General features: G+C 38.2%; 1 protein-coding gene across 2 annotated transcripts in view; it reads left to right on the forward strand.

Annotated features, from left to right (window-relative positions):
* The window catches only part of RABGAP1L (RAB GTPase activating protein 1 like), a 603,348-nt gene that overhangs the window by 150,795 nt on the left and 433,274 nt on the right, over positions 1–19,279 (forward strand). For both annotated transcript variants that reach the window (XM_066261195.1, XM_066261196.1), the window contains exon 12: positions 12,892–12,985. In XM_066261195.1, the coding sequence (XP_066117292.1) occupies positions 12,892–12,985 (94 nt within the window). The remainder of the gene's footprint in view (positions 1–12,891; positions 12,986–19,279) is intronic.

Below are 19,279 nucleotides of genomic sequence, written 5' to 3' on the forward strand. Positions count from 1 at the left end.
CCAACCTCCTCGCCGTATCTTTTTCTGCATTTTGGTCTCCCATGTCTTTTTCACTCTTATTTTTCTCTTTGTATATTTCCTTCATCCTATCTAGAAGCTTTGCCTTATCTAGTACAGGAGAAACTCTAATGTACCTTCCTTTAGTCCCGTTTTTTTTCTGTGTAGCAGGATGGCCCGTAACTATGCTAAAACATTCATGGTCAGTCATTTCTGCAGCAAGGAAGATAGAACTCTGGCTCACACTCTTGGTGTCACTGGGATAGCAGTTTCATTTTATTCATCGAGGGAAATATACCCTGAAGCCTCTCCATTAAATCTGTTGCTCCCAATTCAGTGTTTCTTGGGCAGATTGTTTTCAGTGTGTCTGGCTCTTCCATTCTTGGCTCTGGCTCCCAGCATTTACTAGATGTTGGCACGTGGTGCAGACTGGTATCTCCTAATGCCAAGCACAGCCTCCTATAGAAACATGGTAGGAAAAACTGTACAGAGAGGTAATATTTGACTGGATTTAAAATGAGATAGAATCCTATCTCTCCATTAGCAGGGTAACCACGAGTAAGTGACTTAACCTCTCTGTGGCTCCATTTTCTTCATCTTCAAAGTGACTACTACCTCATTAGGTTGTTTAGAGAATGAATTGTAAAACTAGAATAGGGCCTGGAATATAGATTTTAAAAGGCAGCATTGGGTGAAAGCCTGGGATACAGTCTTCCTTGGCTACGTTCGATTCTTTTTTCTTTTTTTTTTTTTTCTGAAGCTGGAAACGGGGAGAGACAGTCAGACAGACTCCCGCATGCACCCGACCGGGATCCACCCGGCACGCCCACCAGGGGCGCCGCTCTGCCCACCAGGGGGCGATGCTCTGCCCCTCCGGGGTGTCGCTGTGCCACGACCAGAGCCACTCTAGTGCCTGGGGCAGAGGCCAAGGAGCCATCCGCAGTGCCCGGGCCATCTTTGCTCCAATGGAGCCTTGGCTGTGGGAGGGGAAGAGAGAGACAGAGAGGAAGGAGGGGGGGGGTGGGGGGTGGAGAAGCAAATGGGCGCTTCTCCTATGTGCCCTGGCCGGGAATCGAACCTGGGTCCCCCGCACGCCAGGCCGACGCTCTACCGCTGAGCCAACCGGCCAGGGCCTACATTCGATTCTTCACCCAGTGGTTTAGCCCCTGCCTTGTCCTGTCTGCATTGTTCACCAGGGATTTGGTGCTACCTCAGCTTGTGCACTTTCTTCCCTTTCCTGTGCTTTCCTCTGCTAATCTGCTGTTTCTTGTTCCGGTTAATTTCTTTTGTGGTGACGGTAACTTGGAAGATTATCAAGAAGACAATACATTGTATTACTAGTGATTTTATGGCTTGTTCATAGAGGTTTATAATAATATAATTGGTTTTGATTTCATAAAGCAGCAATGATTAAAACCCCATGCATACTTACTGTAAAAGATAAGCATATTGCCGAAGTATAAATTTAAAAGTGAAAGGTATGTTCCCTAGATATTTTTCTTTTCCCCCCAAATTTTTAAAAATTAAATTTATTGGGGTAACATTGGTTAATAACATTATATAAGTTTAATGCATCAGCTGTATATTTCATTGTGTGCCCATCACCCAAGTCTAATCTTCTTTTACTGCCTAGATAGTGCCTACTTGTGGTAGCTGTGAGGTGCTGAAACATAACTGCTCTTAATAGTTTGGTGTATATTCTTACAGCCATTTTTAAAGATCTTTGTCGTCATAAGAAATAGCATTTATTAAAATAAAACCATTGTTAAAAATTACCCTTTTGTTACTTAATTTTTTTTAAAGTTATTTTTTGAATGGCTATTCCATAATTTAGTTAATAAAACTTCTACCAATTGATTCCTAATACTATAGTTCTCAGTTTTGTATTATTATGAGCTGTGATGCAGTGAAGACCCTTTGGTGTATCTCTGGCATATGTATTTCTGAGATGTGCCAGTTCTAGGCACACAGTTCTAGATCAAACAGTGCATTCATTTAGAATCCTAATAAGTTAAAAAAGATGACTCTTATTTAATTATCAACCTTCTTGCTTGTTTCCCCATACTTTTTACAACACTCTGTATTATTTTTATACTTCCTGCCAATCTAATTGGTGAATGCATTTTATTGTTTTAATTTGCATTGATAGGTTATTGCGATAGGTCTTTATTTTATTTTTATTTTTTTATTTTTTATTTTTTTAGTGAGAGAGACAGAAAGAGAGGAAGGGAGAGAGATGAGAAGCATCAACTCATAGTTGTGTCACTTTTTTAGTTCATTTATTGCTTTTCATACACGCCTTGACTGGGGGGCTCCAGCTAAGCTAGCAAACCTTGGGCTCAAGCCAGTATCTAGGGTCATGTCGATGATCCCCATCTCAAGTTGGTGAGCCCGCACCCAAGCTGGATGAGCCTCTGCAGAAACTGGCGACCTAGGGGTTTCGAAGCTGGAACCTCAGCATCCCAGGTCGACGCTCTTCACTGTGCCACCCCAGTAAGGTAGCTGGCTATATTTTATATATTGTGACGTGTACTGTGTTCATGTTCTTGGTTCAATTTTATATTGGATTTTTTTTCAGGTAAACAATACTATAGCATTTGAACTGTTGATTATGGTGTGTACCCATCACTCAAAGTCTAATCATTTTTCGTCACCATATATTTGTCCCTCTTTGTGGATTTTTCTTTACTTTTTACTAAGACCATAATATCATATATTAGTGAAAATAGCCCTATGGCATATGTTGGAATTATTTTTTTTAATTAAAAAAATTTAATATACTCTATACCTTACTTCTTAGAAATTTTAAATTTATCAGTGGTCATATTTCTTTTCTTTTTTTTTTTTTACAGTGACAGAGAGTCAGAGAGAGGGATAGATAGGGACAGACAGGAATGGAGAGAGATGAGAAGCATCAATTATTAGTTTTTTGTTGTGACACCTTAGTTGTTCATTGATTGCTTTCTCATATGTGCCTTGACCGTAGGGCTGCAGCAGATCGAGTAACCCCTTGCTCGAGCAACCCCTTGCTCGAGCCAGCGACCTTGGGTCCAAGCTGGTGAGCTTTTGCTCAAACCAGATGAGCCTGCACTCAAGTTGGCGACCTCGGGATCTCAAACCTGGGTCCTCTGCATCCCAGTCTAACGCTCTATCCACTGCGCCACCGCCCAGTCAGGCAGTGGTCATATTTCTTAATTTTTCTTGTGGCATCTTGGTTTTGTTTCATGCTTTGAGATTCCTTTCGTAACAAGAATAATAAGAATCTGACTGATTCTAAGTATGAATAGTACCCTTCTGATTTTTTTTTGCCAAAGATTAACATTTATTATATATAAAGAATTCCTACAAATCCATAAGACTTACAGATCAATATATTAAAATGGGCAAATAACAAAAAATTTTCAAAGAAAATCAGAAAACAAATGGTACACTATTATACTGAAGTTATTCTATCTCCCTAGTCATCATTGAATGGCAAATTAAGCCCATATGTTTTTACTGTATCTCACTCATCACATTGATAATAATAAAAGCAATCATACCTTTTAAATCTGATTATGATTAAGGTAATAAAATGTTCATATATGGGTGTAATTTTTAAATAGTACAACTTTGCAAATAATTTGCATTATCTAATAAATTTGAATGTACACATATACTTTGATTAAGTTATTTTAATTCTAGATATATAGCCTAGAGATGCAAGAATGTTCATAACAATACAGTAGTACTAAAAACAAACTTTCAAAACTAAGAATTGATCTGATAATATCTACTAAGAGTATGATGGGTTAAACAATGTAGCTTGAAACAATGTATCTTAAAAATTAAGCTATTATTTGAAGTAAAAATGAATGATCTAAAAATTGATAAATTTTTAAAAACTCAAAGTTGAATAAAAACATGAACTTATCAAAAGATACAGATGTATAATTTTATGTATATAACATTAAAAATAATGAGAAATATTTTAAGGTCACTACATATATGTAAGGTGACCAACTTATTTTCAATGAAAAGGAGGACAAAAATAAATTGAAGAAAACAATATCGTAAATAAAAGAAACATTTTATTCATTGCAACAATAATACACTATAATATGATAAATGCACAATAAAATATTTGTAATATTTTATATTGTAATTATACTTACATGCCTATTAATTTTTAATAATAATTTTAAGAAAAAAGTACTCATTTAGATACAAATACGTCACATCATAAGCAATGGATCGACTCTGCATCAATTGAATACGGTCATTTACATATTAGTCTTCCAATATCAAAAAGGAGGACATGTAGGAGGACACTTTCCAAGGGAGGATGAAACTTACAAAATAAAGACTGTCCTCCTAAAGAGGATGATTGGTCACCTTAATATGGCAAAACTACAAATAAAGATAAGAGAATTGTTTCTACATACCTTATAAATTTTATGTATGATGTGTTTCACACAAAAATCAATAAAAGAGGCATGCCACACAAGAAAAATATTTTTGCATAATGGTGGTTCTATTCTGCATGATATTTAAGCTTTAACTGTAGTTCTTTATTTTTTATTAATTTTAATGGGGTGACATTGATAAATCAGGGTACATATGTTCGGAGAAAACATCTCGAGGTTATTTTGACATTTGATTATGCTGCATTCCCATCACCCAAAGTCCAATTGTCTTCCGTCACCTTCTAACTGGTGTTTTTTGTGCCCCTCCCCTCCCTCAACTCCCTCCCACCCCATAACCCCCACACGCTTGTCCATGTCTCCGAGTCTCATTTTTATGTCCCACCTATGTATGGAATCATATAGTTCTTAGTTTTTTCTGATTTACTTATTTCACTCAGTATAATGTTATCAATGTCCATCCATGTTGTTTAAATGATCCGATGTCATCATTTCTTATGGCTGAGTAGTATTCCATAGTATATATGTACTAAAGCTTTTTAATCCATTCGTTCACTGACGGACACTTGGGCTGTTTCCAGATCTTCACTATTGTGAAAAATGCTGCCATAAACATGGGGGTGCATTTCTTCTTTTGAAACAGTGCTATGGTATTCTTGGGGTATATTCCTAAAAGTGGGATAGCTGGGTCAAAAGGCAGTTCAATTTTTAATTTTTTGAGGAATCTCTATACTGTTTTCCACAGTGGCTGCACCAGTCTGCATTCCCACCAGCAGTGCAGGAGGGTTCCCTTTTCTCCACATCCTCGCCAGCAATTATTCTGTGTTGTTTTGTTGATGCGCGCCATTCTGACTGGTGTGAGGTGATATCTCATTGTGGTTTTAATTTGCATCTCTCCAATGATTAGTGATGTTGAGCATTTTTTCATATGCCTATTGGCCATCTGTATGTCTCTTTGGAGAAGTGTTATTTCTTTCATCCATTTTTTGATTGGATTGTTTGTCTTCCTGGTATTGAGTTTTACAAGTTCTTTATAAATTTTGGTTATTAACCCCTTATCAGATGTATTGTCAAATATGTTCTTCCATTGTGTAGTTTGTCTTTTTATTCTGTTCTTATTGTCTTTAGCTGTGCAAAAGCTTTTTGTGTGTGTGTGTATTTTTCCGAAATTGGAAACGGGAGGCAGGCAGACTCCCTCATGCGCCCGACCGGGATCCACCCGGCATGCCCACTAGGGGGCGATGCTCTGCCCATCTGGGGCGTTGCTCTGTTGCAACCAGAGCCATTCTAGCGCCTGAGGCAGAGGCCACAGAGCCATCCTCAGTGCTCGGGCCATCTTTGCTCCAATGGAGCCTTGGCTGTGGGAGGGGAAGAGAGAGACAGAGAGGAAGGAGAGGGGGAGGTGTGGAGAAGCAGATGGGCACTTCTCCTGTGTGCCCTGGCTGGGAATCGAACCCGGGACTCCTGCACGCCAGGCCGACACTCTACAACTGAGCCAACAGACCAGGGCTCGCAAAAGCTTTTTAGTTTGATATAGTCTCATTTGTTTATCCTGTGTTTTATTCACTTGCCCGTGGAGATAAATCAGCAAATATAATATATATTGCTGCGAGATATGTCAAAGAGCCTACTGATTATGTTTTCTTCTAAGATGCTTATGGTTTTACGGCTTACATTTAAGTCTTTTATCCATTTTGAGTTTATTTTTGTGAGTGCTGTAAGTTGGTGGTCTAGTTTCATTTTTTTGCAGGTAGCTGTCCAATTTTCCCAACACCATTTTAAAGAGGCTGTCTTTACTCCATTGTATGCTCTTACCTCCTTTGTCAAATATCAATTATCCATAAAAGTGTGGGTTTATTTTTGGGTTCTCTGTTCTGTTCCATTGATCTATATACCTGTTCTTATGCCAGTACCAGGCTGTTTTGAGTACAATGGCCTTGTAGTATAGCTTGATATTTGGAAGTGTGATACCTCCCACTTTATTCTAACTTTTCAAGATTGCTGAGGCTATTCGTGTTTCTCTTTTGGTTCCATATAAATTTTTGGAATATGTGTTCTATATCTTTGAAGTAAGTCATTGGTATTTTAATCGATATTGCATTGAATTTATAAATTGCTTTGGGTAATATAGACATTTTAATGATGTTTATTCTTCCTAACCAAGAGCACGTATATGCTTCTACTTGTTTGTATCTTCCCTGATTTCTTTTATCAATGTTTTATAATATTCTGAGTACAAGTCTTTAATCTCTCTGGTTAAATTTATTCCTAGGTACTTTATTTTTTTGGTTGCAATGGTGAAGGGGATTGCTTCCTTAATTTCTCTTTCTGACAGTTTATTGTTAGTGTATAAAAATGCCTTTGATTTCTGAGTATTAATTTTTTTTTTCATTTTTCTGAAGCTGGAAACAGGGAGAGACAGTCAGACAGACTCCCGCATGCGCCCGACCGGGATCCACCCGGCACGCCTACCATGGGGCGACCGCTCTGCCCATCCTGGGCGTCGCTGTGTTGCGACCAGAGCCACTCTAGTGCCTGAGGCCGAGGCCACAGAGCCATCCCCAGTGCCCGGGCCATCTTTGCTCCAATGGGGCCTTGGCTGCGGGAGGGGAAGAGAGAGACAGAGAGGAAAGCACGGTGGAGGGGTGGAGAAGCAAATGGGCGCTTCTCCTGTGTGCCCTGGCCGGGAATCAAACCCGGGTCCTCTGCACGCTAGGCCGACGCTCTACCGCTGAGCCAACTGGCCAGGGCCTAAGTATTAATTTTATATCCTGCCACCTTACTGAATTCATTTATCAGGTCCAGTAGTTTTTTGACTGAGACTTGAGCATTTTCTATATACAATATCATATCATCTGCAAATAATGATAGTTTTACTTCTTCTTTTCCAATTTGGTTGCCTTTTATTTCTTTTTTTTTTGTCTGATTGCTGTGGCTAGGACTTCCAGAACTATGTTGAATAAGAGTGGTGAAAGGGGGCACCCTTTCACCTGTTCCTGATCTGAAGGGGATTGCTTTTAATTTTTGCCCATTGAGTATGATGTTGGCTGTGGGTTTGTCATAGATAGCCTTTATCATGTTGAGGTATGTTCTCTGTATTCCCACTTTGCTGAGAGTTTTGATCATGAATGGGTGCTGGATTTTATCAAATGCTTTTTCTTCATCTATTGAAATTATCATGTGGTTTTTGTCCTTCCTTTTGTTTATGTGATGAATCACATTGATTGATTTGCGAATATTGTACCAGCCTTGCCTCCCAAGAATAAATCTCACTTGATCATGGTGTATGATTTTTTTCATATATTGCTGGATCTGGTTTGCTAATATTTTGTTGAGGATTTTAGCGTCTGAATTCATCAGGGATATTGGCCTATAATTTTCTTTCTTTGTGTTGTCTTTCCCTGGTTTTGGAATCAGAATTATGCTCGCCTCATAAAAGGAGCTTAGAAGTCTTCCTTCCTCTTGAATTTTTTGAAATAGCTTGAGAAGGATAGGAGTTAGTTCTTCTTTGAATTGTAGAATTCACTTGTGAAGCCATCAGGCCCAGGACTTTTCTTTTTTGGGAGTTTTTTGATAACTGTGTCAATCTCATTTGTTGTAATTGGTCTGTTTAGGTTTTCTGATTCTTCTAGATTAATTTTAGGAGATTATATGTTTCAAGGAATTTGTTCATTTCATCTAGGTTGTCTAGTTTTTTGGCATATAGTTCTTCATAGTATTTTCTTACAATATTTTGTATTTCTGTTGTGTTGTTATTTTTCCACTCTCATTTCTAATTTTATTTATTTGCGTCTTCTTTTTTTTCTTGGTGAGTCTGGTTAAAGGTTCATCGATCTTGTTTACCTTTTCAAAGAACTAGCTCCTGGTTTCATTGATCCTCTGTATTGTTTCTTTAGCCTCTATGTCATTTATTTCTACTCTGATCTTTATTATTTCCTTCCTTCTACTAGCTCTGGGCTTTACTTGCTGTTCTTTTTCTAGTTCTTTTACATGCAGGGTCAAGTTGTTTATTTGAGCTTTTTCCAGCTTCTTAAGGTATGCCTGTTATGCTATGAACTTCCCTCTCAGGACTGCTTTTGCTGTGTCCCATAAATTTTGAGTTGATGTACGCTTGTTATCGTTCATTTCTAGGAATTTTTAAATTTCTTCTTTGATCTCATTATTAACGCATTTGTTATTTAATAACATGCTATTTAGTTTCCAAGTGTTTGAGTATTTTTCTGTTTTTCTGTTGTAGATGATTTCTAGTTTCATGCCATTGTGGTCAGAGAAAGTGCTCGATATGATTTCAGTCTTCTTAAATTTGTTGAGACCGCCTTTGTGCCCTAACATGTGGTTTATCTGCTGTTTCCTTGTTAATTTTCTTTCTTGAGGATCTATGTAGTGATGTTAGTGGGGTATTGAAATCCCCTACTATTATAGTATTGCTGTTGATCTCGCCCTTTAAATCCATCAAAGTCTGCTTTATATATTTAGGTGCTCCTATATTAGGTGTGTTGATATTTATAACAGTTATATCTTCCTGTTGGATTGCTCCCTTTATCATTATGTAGTGAATTTCTTTATCCCTTACTAGAGCCTTTGTTTTAAAGTCCATTTTGTCTGATGTAAGTATTGCTACCCCAGCTTTTTTTTCATTTCCATTTGCGTGAAATATTTTTTTCCATCCTTTTATCTTCAGTCTATGTGCATCTTTTGTTTTAAGGTGTGTCTCTTGTAGACAGCATACGTATGCGTCCTGTTTTCTTATGCATGCAGCTACCCTGTGTCTTTTGATTGGATCATTTAATCCAGTTACATTTAAGGATATTATTGATATGTTGTTGTTTATTGCCATTTTATTCTTTAAAACTGTATTCCTCTTTTGCTGTATTCTTTTTCTTCTTTGGTCTGTTTACAACAGGCCCCTTAGCACTTTTTGCAGCATTTGTTTGGTTGTATTGAATTTCTTGAGTTTTTTTTGTCTGGAAAGCTTTTTATTTCTCCTTCAATTTTAAATGAAAGCCTTGCTGGATAAGGTAATCTTGGTTGTAGGCTCTTGTTCTGCATTACTTTGAATATTTCTTGCCATTCCCTTCTGGCCTCAAGTGTTTCTGTTAAGAATTTGGAGATCATCCTTATGGGGCTCCTTTGTAGGTTATAGCTTTTTTTCTCTAGCAGCTTTTAATATTTTCTCTTTATCACTTAGCTTTCGTATTTTAATTATGATGTGTCTTGGTGTAGATTTCTTTAAGTTTCTCTTTAATGGAGTTCTCTGTGCTTCTTGAACCTGTGAGACATTTTCCTGCCTTAATTGAGAGAAGTTTTCAGCTATGATATGTTTGAATAAAATCTCTATCCCTTGTTCTTTCTCTTCTTCTTCAGGAACCCCTATGATGCAGATGTTATTTCTCTTCATGTTGTCACAAAGCTCTTTTAGAGTTTCTTCAGACTTTTTGATCTCTTTTCTTTTTTCTGCTCTGCTTCTGTGCCTTCATTTATCTTGTCCTCTAACTCGCTGATTCGATTCTCAGCTTCATCCATCCTGCTTTTAATTCCTTCCATTGTGTTCATTTCTGATATTGTATTTGTCATTTCTAAATGATTCTTTTTAATTATTTCTATGTCCTTTTTTATATTTGCTATCTCTTTATTTAGGTGTTCATAATGACCATTTATTGTTCTAATATCTTTGAGCATCCTAACAATTGTTATTTTAAAGTCTGAATCTGGTAATTTGGTTATATCTGACTCATTCAGGTTCTTTTCTGGGGATTTCTCTTGATTCATTTTTGTTGCATTTCTCTGCCTTCTCATTTTGTCTGTGTAAAAGAAGGTTTTGGCCACTGGAGTCCACTGGGTGTGGCTTCTGTGTTCCCTAGGTGTGTTCTGTCTGCAAGCCCTCCACCCCCTCTGCTTTTGCTGCCTAGGGAATTCCAGTATGGGCATTGCCGGTGCCTGCCCAATGGGGCTGTTGCTGTGGTTTCCGCCTCTCCTCATGGGAGTCACCCTTCTGATTTTTATTATAGTCAAGGTTAATGATGTCCATTGATGTTTGTTTCTATTTTTCTTTTTATTGTGTTCTTAGATTTTGTTCTCCAATTTAGCATGTACAGTTAACTTCATCAGATATTTTGGTAATTTGGCATATTTCTAATTACTATGTAGCATAATGGAGTATAAGGTGAATCATCTGAGACTTTGTTTAATGGAATTATTGCTAGTTTATCAGAAGGGTGACCAGCAGTCCCTGTTTGTCTGAGTTAACCTGTTTTCTAGTGTAACTTTTAATAGTGTTCCTTTTCACTGTAACAGTACCTCATTTTAGATGAAAACTTGTAAGGATTGTAAGGGGTAGTTGTTTACAGGGGATAGTTCTTTAAGATGTTTCGCACTAAGGCTTCAGTTGTTTTTTGGTTGCATTAGTGTTTCAATACTTAGTAATACTTCATTTGCTTTAGCATTGAAAAAAATTTTTTATTTGTATTATTTTCATGGTGAACTTGTCGCAGACTTGTATTATGTGAGGTATTTTTAGAGCAGTGATGTTAGTGTCTACCCTATCAACTTTTATCCCACGTTCCAAAATAATTTTTACTTTTTGAGTAAAATGTCTTCAAAACTGTTGTTTATCAGTATTGTCCTAAAGATGTTGAAGCATTTGTCGCTGTGTGTTTATGTCGCTGTGTGTTCTGATTATATTTTACTGAATATATGATAAAATCCTTTTGTGTGGATATGACCAAATGTCTTTTTTTTGTTTTGTTTTTGGGGGTTTTGTGTGTGATACAGACAGAGAGAGTCAGAGAGAAGGACAGATAGGGACAGATAGACAGGAAGGGAGAGAGATGAGAAGCATCGATACTTTCTTGCAACACCTTAGTTGTTCATTGATTGCTTTCTCATATGAGCCTTGACTGGGGGGCTACAGCAGACTGAGTGACCCCTTGCTCAAGCCAGCAACCTTGGGCTTAAGCTGGTGAGCGTTGCTCAAACCAGATGAGTGCGCGCTCAAGCTGGTGACCTCAGGGTCTTGAACCTGGGTCCTCCGCATCCCGGTCTGATGCTCTATCCACCGTGCCACTGCCTGGTAGGACAAAATATTTGAACTTGACCAAGTTTACCTATCATATTAATGTTTTTTGGTGTTGAGTGTAGCCACTGTAGGAATTAGTTTATACTTGGATCATCAGATGGCTAGTAGGCTAAGTAATATGCTTCTTATTCCTGTGTAATTGACTCAGTGCCAACCCCTGCTGTGTTGTAACAGCATTGAGAAATCTTGATGCTCTCTGTCAGCTAGGCAGGTTTTCAGCTAGCTTATTTTACCATTCAGACAACACTTCTCCAGCCTTTTCTTGTGTAGTACTGTGTCAAAGGCCTGCTTATAATGTAGATAAATTGTGCCTATTACATTTATTTTCTCTACTAACTCTGTGACCACTTAAAAGATTTATAGAGCTTAGAATTACTGATTTTCACCAGTGATTGTAAACTGTAACTCAGTCCCATTCTTTCTAAAACTATCACTTCACCATTTGGGCTGTTTTATGAGATTGCCATTTTAAGAGGCCAAATAGTTTCCTTTAGTCAAAAATATCTTGTACATATGAATATATCTTTAAAAACCTTATTTTTTTTCTTTATTATTTTGCATTTCAGGTTGTGGTGTGTTTGTAGCTTTATATATGTGTTTATCAGTATTTTATATTGATATATATGTCTGACCCTTGGTTTTAGTATTTTTCGTCTCACTAATAAAATATTAATATTTGTTGAATAGGACACCAAATAGGGATTTCTAATTTTGTTACCATTAACTTAAAATTTTACTCTTTGTATTTGTAGGTATACACTCTATTTATTTGTAGGTATTTTCATTGTATACTATGTAAAGTATGGATAAATATTTTCATTAAAAGTTGATGCTTTGAAAATATGTAAGCACTGGCCCTGGCCGGTTGGCTCAGCGGTAGAGCGTCGGCCTAGCGTGCGGAGGACCCGGGTTCGATTCCCGGCCAGAACACATAGGAGAAGCACCCATTTGCTTCTCCACCCCTCCGCCGCGCCTTCCTCTCTGTCTCTCTCTTCCCCTCCCGCAGCCAAGGCTCCATTGGAGCAAAGATGGCCCGGGCGCTGGGGATGGCTCTGTGGCCTCTGCCCCAGGTGCTAGAGTGGCTCTGGTCACAACATGGCGACGCCCAGGATGGGCAGAGCATCGCTCCCTGGTGGGCAGAGCGTCGCCCCCTGGTGGGCATGCCGGGTGGATCCCGGTCGGGCTCATGCGGAAGTCTGTCTGACTGTCTCTCCCTGTTTCCAGCTTCAGAAAAATGCAAAAAAAAAAAAAAAAAAAATGTAAGCACTAAAGATAAATTATATGGATGTAATTTTTATGGTTATTTTTGCAGTGGGGGTAATATTATAAGCACATAGTTCTGTTTTTTTGTTTTATAATATATTTTATATAAATATCATAATGTTTGTTGTTTTGTTTTGGTGTGTTTTTCTGCAGAGAGTGACAATGAACTCTCAAGTGGAACAGGGGATGTGTCTAAGGATTGTCCTGAAAAGATCCTGTATTCTTGGGGAGAATTGCTGGGAAGATGGTAAGAATTTATTTTTCTTATTGAAAACTTTATTTTTACATAATTATTATATTAATTACATTTTATATTACTTAATTTGTTTTTTAAAGTCTATGTGTTCATATATTTTAATATACTTAAAATACAAAAGTTAAAATAAAATTTATAAGTACTCTTTATGTTTGCCTAGGTATTTCCCCCAGTATGTTCTTATTTACTTACTTTTGAAAGACATATTTGCCTTATTATTTCACCAGCCATAACATTGTTCATTGCTTATGCTCTGTTGCCAACACATGCAGATGTCTATTGTTCAAGGCTTACACTTCTTTTCTCTTACGAAGTTTATTACCACTAAATGGGGGTTGTAGAGTTTAGAAATATTCATTTCACCACTGATTGTAAATAGTAACTCAGTCTGTTTTATTCTTTCTGACTAAAACTATTACTTTACATTTTGTGGTTTTATTGGGAAGTGCAAAATAAGATAGGTACTACGTTTGCATTTATTGTAAATATTATGTTTATTATAATTATGTTTTCAGAGAAGATAATGAATATCATATGCTGGTAAAATAAAAAAATATTGCTAATGAAAAGACTCTGCCTTGCCAGTGTAGACATATAGAAAACACTTTTTATTGAGTATCTATATCAGATTAATACATGCAGGGAGTCCAGGAGAAGCTACACAGTCTGGAAGAATGTTACACATTTCATATAGTAAATTAGAAGAACAATTAAAACTATCTATTAAAACAATTAAAACTATTATCTTAAGGGACAAATGAATGTTACTTATGGTGATCTCCTGTACATATCCTGAGAGACTCCTGAGTTAGTTGGGAGATGTGTATTTATAGATTCAAGAGTTGGAAGGCTTATGACTTCTCATTGTAAAATCTGGAAAACGGGTTTATCAAATTCCTAACCCAAGTGTTGAGCCTATTATGTTTGTAAGGAGATAGATACCCTAAGGAGAAGAGAGTGTCAGCTCCCTCATCTTTATTAAACAAAGAAGACTTACTTTATCTTACATATACAAATATGTAAAATATGAGTGAGCATATCTCAGAATTTATTTAACTTATTAATAGGGAACCAGTCAGATATTGGAACCAATCAAAATAGGGATTTGTTTAGAGATTTATACTTTCCACATAACAATTCATTTGCATTGCCATGAACAGGAATAATTTGAGCACCTAGGGACAAAAAATATTTTGCATTATTATCAGTTTTCTACACATTCTCTTCCATTGGCTGAGAGCTGTAATTTGCCTAGTAGTCAAAGACAAATAAAGCCGTCCACCGCTGTCGTGTCAGCATTCTGTTGAAAGGATGTTCAGCAATCTCTTTAGCTCACATTAAATTTTTTTCACAATTTTCCCCTGTGCTATATCCAGAAATCAATTTATTCTTCATGTACGCATTGTCTGCCTACCTAAATTTATCCCAGGTTTTTACTGATTTCATTTAGGGTTATTGCACCCATTACTTTATGATGAACAACTTTCAATTTAGATGGCCTGAGTTAGTGTTAAAGTAAAACAATTCATGCCACTTCTTAAAGACAGTTAGGTAGACTTTACTCCAGAGGAGAAGAGGGAGGCTGCTGTGATAGGGTTAGGGGTTGCTGAAATGGGTCTTGCAGTGGGGGGAGAAAGATTGGGCTCAACTTCAAATCCAGTAATGAATAGTGTGACTGTACAGCCAGGGAGCAAAGTAGAAGCAGCAGACGGAAAATTACTGAGAGGAAACCCCAGGGGCAGTGGGACCTGGGCTAACCCGACCTAACAAGGGTCTTGCTGCAGGCAGACCAGCATGCTTAGACATCCTCTGGAGTGGTGGGACATGAGGAACCCAATTAGACGTGGAGGCTGATCAGATATTGAAGATAGGGGATTCAAAATTCAAAGTTAGAGGGGAATAGGGGGGAGGGGAGATGCATTCGGGGTGACCCTAGAATCTATGTAAACACAATTAATTAAATTAAAAAAATTCAAAGTTAATTTGAAGCTCTAATTGACTTTATGCAACAATTCATGAGTCAGACAGCATCCCATGTAGCAGATGAAAAGGAGCTCCAAGGAGCTGTAAAAATGGAAGACTCTTAGACAGAAAGCAGCAGGACTAGCAGAGTGGATTGTTTCAACCAGGTCGCCTTCCTGCATGGGGGACAGGGACTCCCTCAAGAGTGCTGACCAGGAAATGCCAGACAGACTGGTTTAGATGGTGTTACCGGGGGAGGCCGAAACCACTTAGTGAGTGTTTGCTGACAGGGGACTTGGCACAGGGGACTCCACTGAGCCTGTTGTTGAATTTAAGGAATTAGGCAGAATTATTTCTGGGTAACATCTAGTTTTGAAATTGTATGATAGCTGCTAAGATTGTTAAAGACTAAAAGAATATGGTGCTGACTCTGAGAACTTAGGTATAAAAGTCAACTTTTGTAGCAGGAAGATTTTCTATCCAAAAACAAGCAAACAAGTAAAAAACTCAGAAGCAAAAGATTGAGTATTGTTTTATTATATTAAATAAATAATCTTCCAACTATTCATTCTCTTTTATTAGAATATTAGAAAGTTAATACACATTTTCTAGACTTTTGATGGTATTCTTCATGGCTATACTTATTAATAGAGGGGAGTATGTCTTCTTAATCAGCGGCGTTGCAGCCTAGCAGAGCATTAACACACCCAGGAAAACAAAACCTAAACCTGAAAGGTTAGAATCATTAAGCAGGAACATCCATAGCTTCCTTCCTTTTCACATTCACATACTATTGGTTCCATTTTTCAACAGAGGAAAAAATAATTAAAGTAAAACAATATGTGCTCTTGATCTTTAATCTCTCTTTTTGAAACTTTTTTTTTAATGTAGCTCTTGCAGCTTAATGTAGGACTTAGGGTTCCATATCTAGGCCTTCCCAGCAGTGGGGGAAGGAGAAATCCCCAAGTTTACTTGATGTCTCCCCCACCATCATTAAGTTCAGTTCTGGTTATTTATTCCTTTTCTGAGAGAGCCCTTTGAAATAGGTCAAGCTGCTGCCCTCACATTCTCACATTTAGCCGCCTCCTTCTATGTCCCCTCTGTCAAAACAGCCCTACTTCTATCAGTGGCCTCTCAATGTCATTTGGTGGCTTTTCTTCCTTTTGAAATTCTCTCCTGGACAGCTTTAAAAATAGAAAACAGTTGTTACATGCCTGGGTAGTTGCAAGAAAAGATAGCTCCTTGAAGTAACTAGATGAGTACATGACAGCTTTTTTATTCTATTAAAATCATGAAATGTTTGCTCTTAAAAAGGCATTTTTTTCTCTTTGATTTAGTAGATCATATTAATTTATTTTCATAAATATATTCATTAATTTATCAAAAATGTAGCAAATGCTATTTGTGTTCCAAACACTGTTCTAGGTGCTTGTAAGTCAAAAAGTCAAGATTCTTGCCCTTGTGGAGTTTATATTTATGTATATTTAGTATATATATGGTTTACAGGTGACTTTTTATTTATTTATTTATTTATTTATTTATTTATTTATTTATTTTATTCATTATATAGAGGGAGAGAGAGAGAGAAGGGGGGAGGAGCAGGAAGCATCAACTCCCATATGTGCCTTGACCAGGCAAGCCCAGGGTTTTGAACCGGCAACCTCAGTGTTTCCAGGTTGACGCTTTATCCACTGCGCCACCATAGGTCAGGCCGCAGGTGACTTTTTGAATAACTAGATACCTCTCTTGTTTCTAGTATAGATTTCAGCACTTGTCATGACTAATTACTTATTTCTAAGTTTCTTGATAGCTGCAGTTAATGTTGTATTGAGGCATTGACCATGAGTGCTCTTTGTGTAGGTCCTCCCTGGTCATAGATGTGTACTAGCAGCATTTGGTTTAATATTCATTAGTACCTGTTAAGTACTAGAATACTGTATGTGATGTAATTACTGTATTGTTACCAGGATAACCAGTCAATGCCATTTGTCAGGTGGTGTTATGAATGACCTAGTTCTTTTTAAATTTCAGTCTGTAAGGATAAGTGGTGGCTAGGTTTTTAGGAGAAGAGAAAAGATTTTTTCATTACGCCTGGCCACACAGATAGCTGAGGGCTAGCTAGAAGCTGAATGCTGATTGAGTCAAATCATATTATGGTAAAATGTTCAGTAGGGGCTGTTAACTAGTAACCCTAAAGGGTGTATGTATTCCTGAGTAGGAAGAGGTACTTCAAATCCAAAACCTTATGTAAATCATTGTATAAATGAATCTGAGCTAACATAATAGTTCACCCTGCTGTTTGTCTTCTCCACTCGGCCTGCAGTATTGGAAGTGTTTTTAGTGGGACTTGCCCCTTTGGGGGCTCTTGCAGAGGTCCAGAGTAAATAGAATGGGTGGCCCTTCCTTTGGGGCAAGGTGCCGTCCTTCAGTGTTTAACCTGCCTTGGGACCAGAGCCCGATATTGGGTCCCTTTGTCCCCCATCACCCCTGCATTCCTTTTGGAACACACAGGTTCATCTCTTCCAGGGTCTGGAACGTAGTGTGGGGTGGTGAATGGTGTGAGGATCCGTTTCATCTTGCTGGCGCCCAGGGCTGCACTTCTTAGGTCAGTTCCCTGTTACCGCTCTAACCGACAATTAGACTTGTCTGCCTTGTTCTTTGGCCTCTCTGCAGCCTGGGAATTTGGGGGCATGTTGATCTTGAGGTGCCTTTGAGCTAGTGGAGTCAGAATGCATGGGTGTGGGTGACAATGCCTGGAGACAAGCGTGTGAGGAAGGAGACTTGATCACTGAGGGCAAGAGTGGAGAGAGAAGCCCGGGACACAAGAAGTCAATAGAGGAGGATTAGCCAGCACTGGAATTTGTGAGCGGGTGGAAAGGGGGAGTGCTTTGTCCTTGCTGCCAAAAGAGACTAGATGGTTGGCAGGGAAAGGATCAGAAAATGTCTCTCGCGTTGAGGGGTGTGGAGAGAGGTCATATGTTACTGAAGTGGAAACTGCTTTCTAGGAGCTCGGGAAGCCATGTTGAGCTGAGTTGAGGAATGATAGCTGTAGACACATGGTGATGACTCAGCTGAAATCTATAAACATGTAGCATATCATATACGTACTTAATTACTTTGAATTCCCCTTATTTGATGTTATACATTATAGGACCCAGAATTCAGAATTGTTTGCATGTAATTTCAGAGGAAATTAATTTAGTGCTTTGCAAACTATTGTTTTAGTGGTCAGTTTTCGACACTAAGGATCCAGAAATTCAGCTACCCTCAGACCACATATGTTATTCCTGTTCAAAACTATAGTCAGAAACAAACAATAAGTTATGAAAAAGATCCTTTTATGACTGATTTTGCCTCTCTTGTTGCGTCACATTCTTTTGCTAATCTGAAACTGAATTTGTAGCAAAGAAGAGGCAGCTAGCTGGAAGGAAATTCTGGGTGTCACACATATATCTTCTTAAGAGTAATTAATACCCTCCCTCTACTTGACATTTGACATATTTTTTGGAGCAAGCTTAGCTTTTGCAGTTTTCCAAATTAATAACGTTATATTTCAAATTCATGAGAGAAGTTTAAAGAATTGAAATGACCTTTTTTTTTCATTTAAGAATTTAAGATTGTTGTAAATGTTTCAAACAGCATAGGAACATAAAAGAAATTCTTTTCCTCTTAACTCTGTTGCACAGACACCTTGGAATCTAATTATGCCCATTCTTTCCTGTGCATGTTAGAAGCAGGTTTTAAAAAACAATCAGCAGTAGGGTTCATGAGAAAGCAAAATGTATGGTGGGGGTAGAGTCTGAATATTTAAAATAATACCTTATATATGATTTGGAAACCTGCTCTTTCTCCTTAGCAGCATGACAGTATTTTTTTCCCTTTTCCAAGCGAGACGAGGGGAGATAGACAGACTCCCTCATGCACCCTGACTGGGATCCACCCAGCAGCCCCCTTCTGGGGCTGATGCTCTGCCCATCTGAGACCATACTTGCAACTGAGCTATTTTTAGCACCTGAGGTGGAGGGTTCATGAGCCATCTTCAGTGTCTGTGGCCAATGTGCTCAAACCAATGAGCCATGGCTGCTGGAGGGGAAGAGAGAGAAAAACAGAGAGAGGGAGAGAAGGGAGACTGGGAAGGGGGAGAAGCATATGGGTGCCTTTCCTGTGTGCCCTGACCAGGAATTGAACCTGAGACATCCACACGCCAGGGCAACACTACAGCTGAGCCAAACAGTAAGGGCCATGACTGTGTTCTTTAGCAGTACAGTAGCTCGGTAGAGCCTCACCTTTCTTACTTCATTTTGCTTCAAGTCAGTCAGTATT

Source organism: Saccopteryx bilineata, chromosome 2 (assembly GCF_036850765.1).
Source record: "Saccopteryx bilineata isolate mSacBil1 chromosome 2, mSacBil1_pri_phased_curated, whole genome shotgun sequence".
Taxonomy (NCBI): Eukaryota; Metazoa; Chordata; class Mammalia; order Chiroptera; family Emballonuridae; genus Saccopteryx; species Saccopteryx bilineata.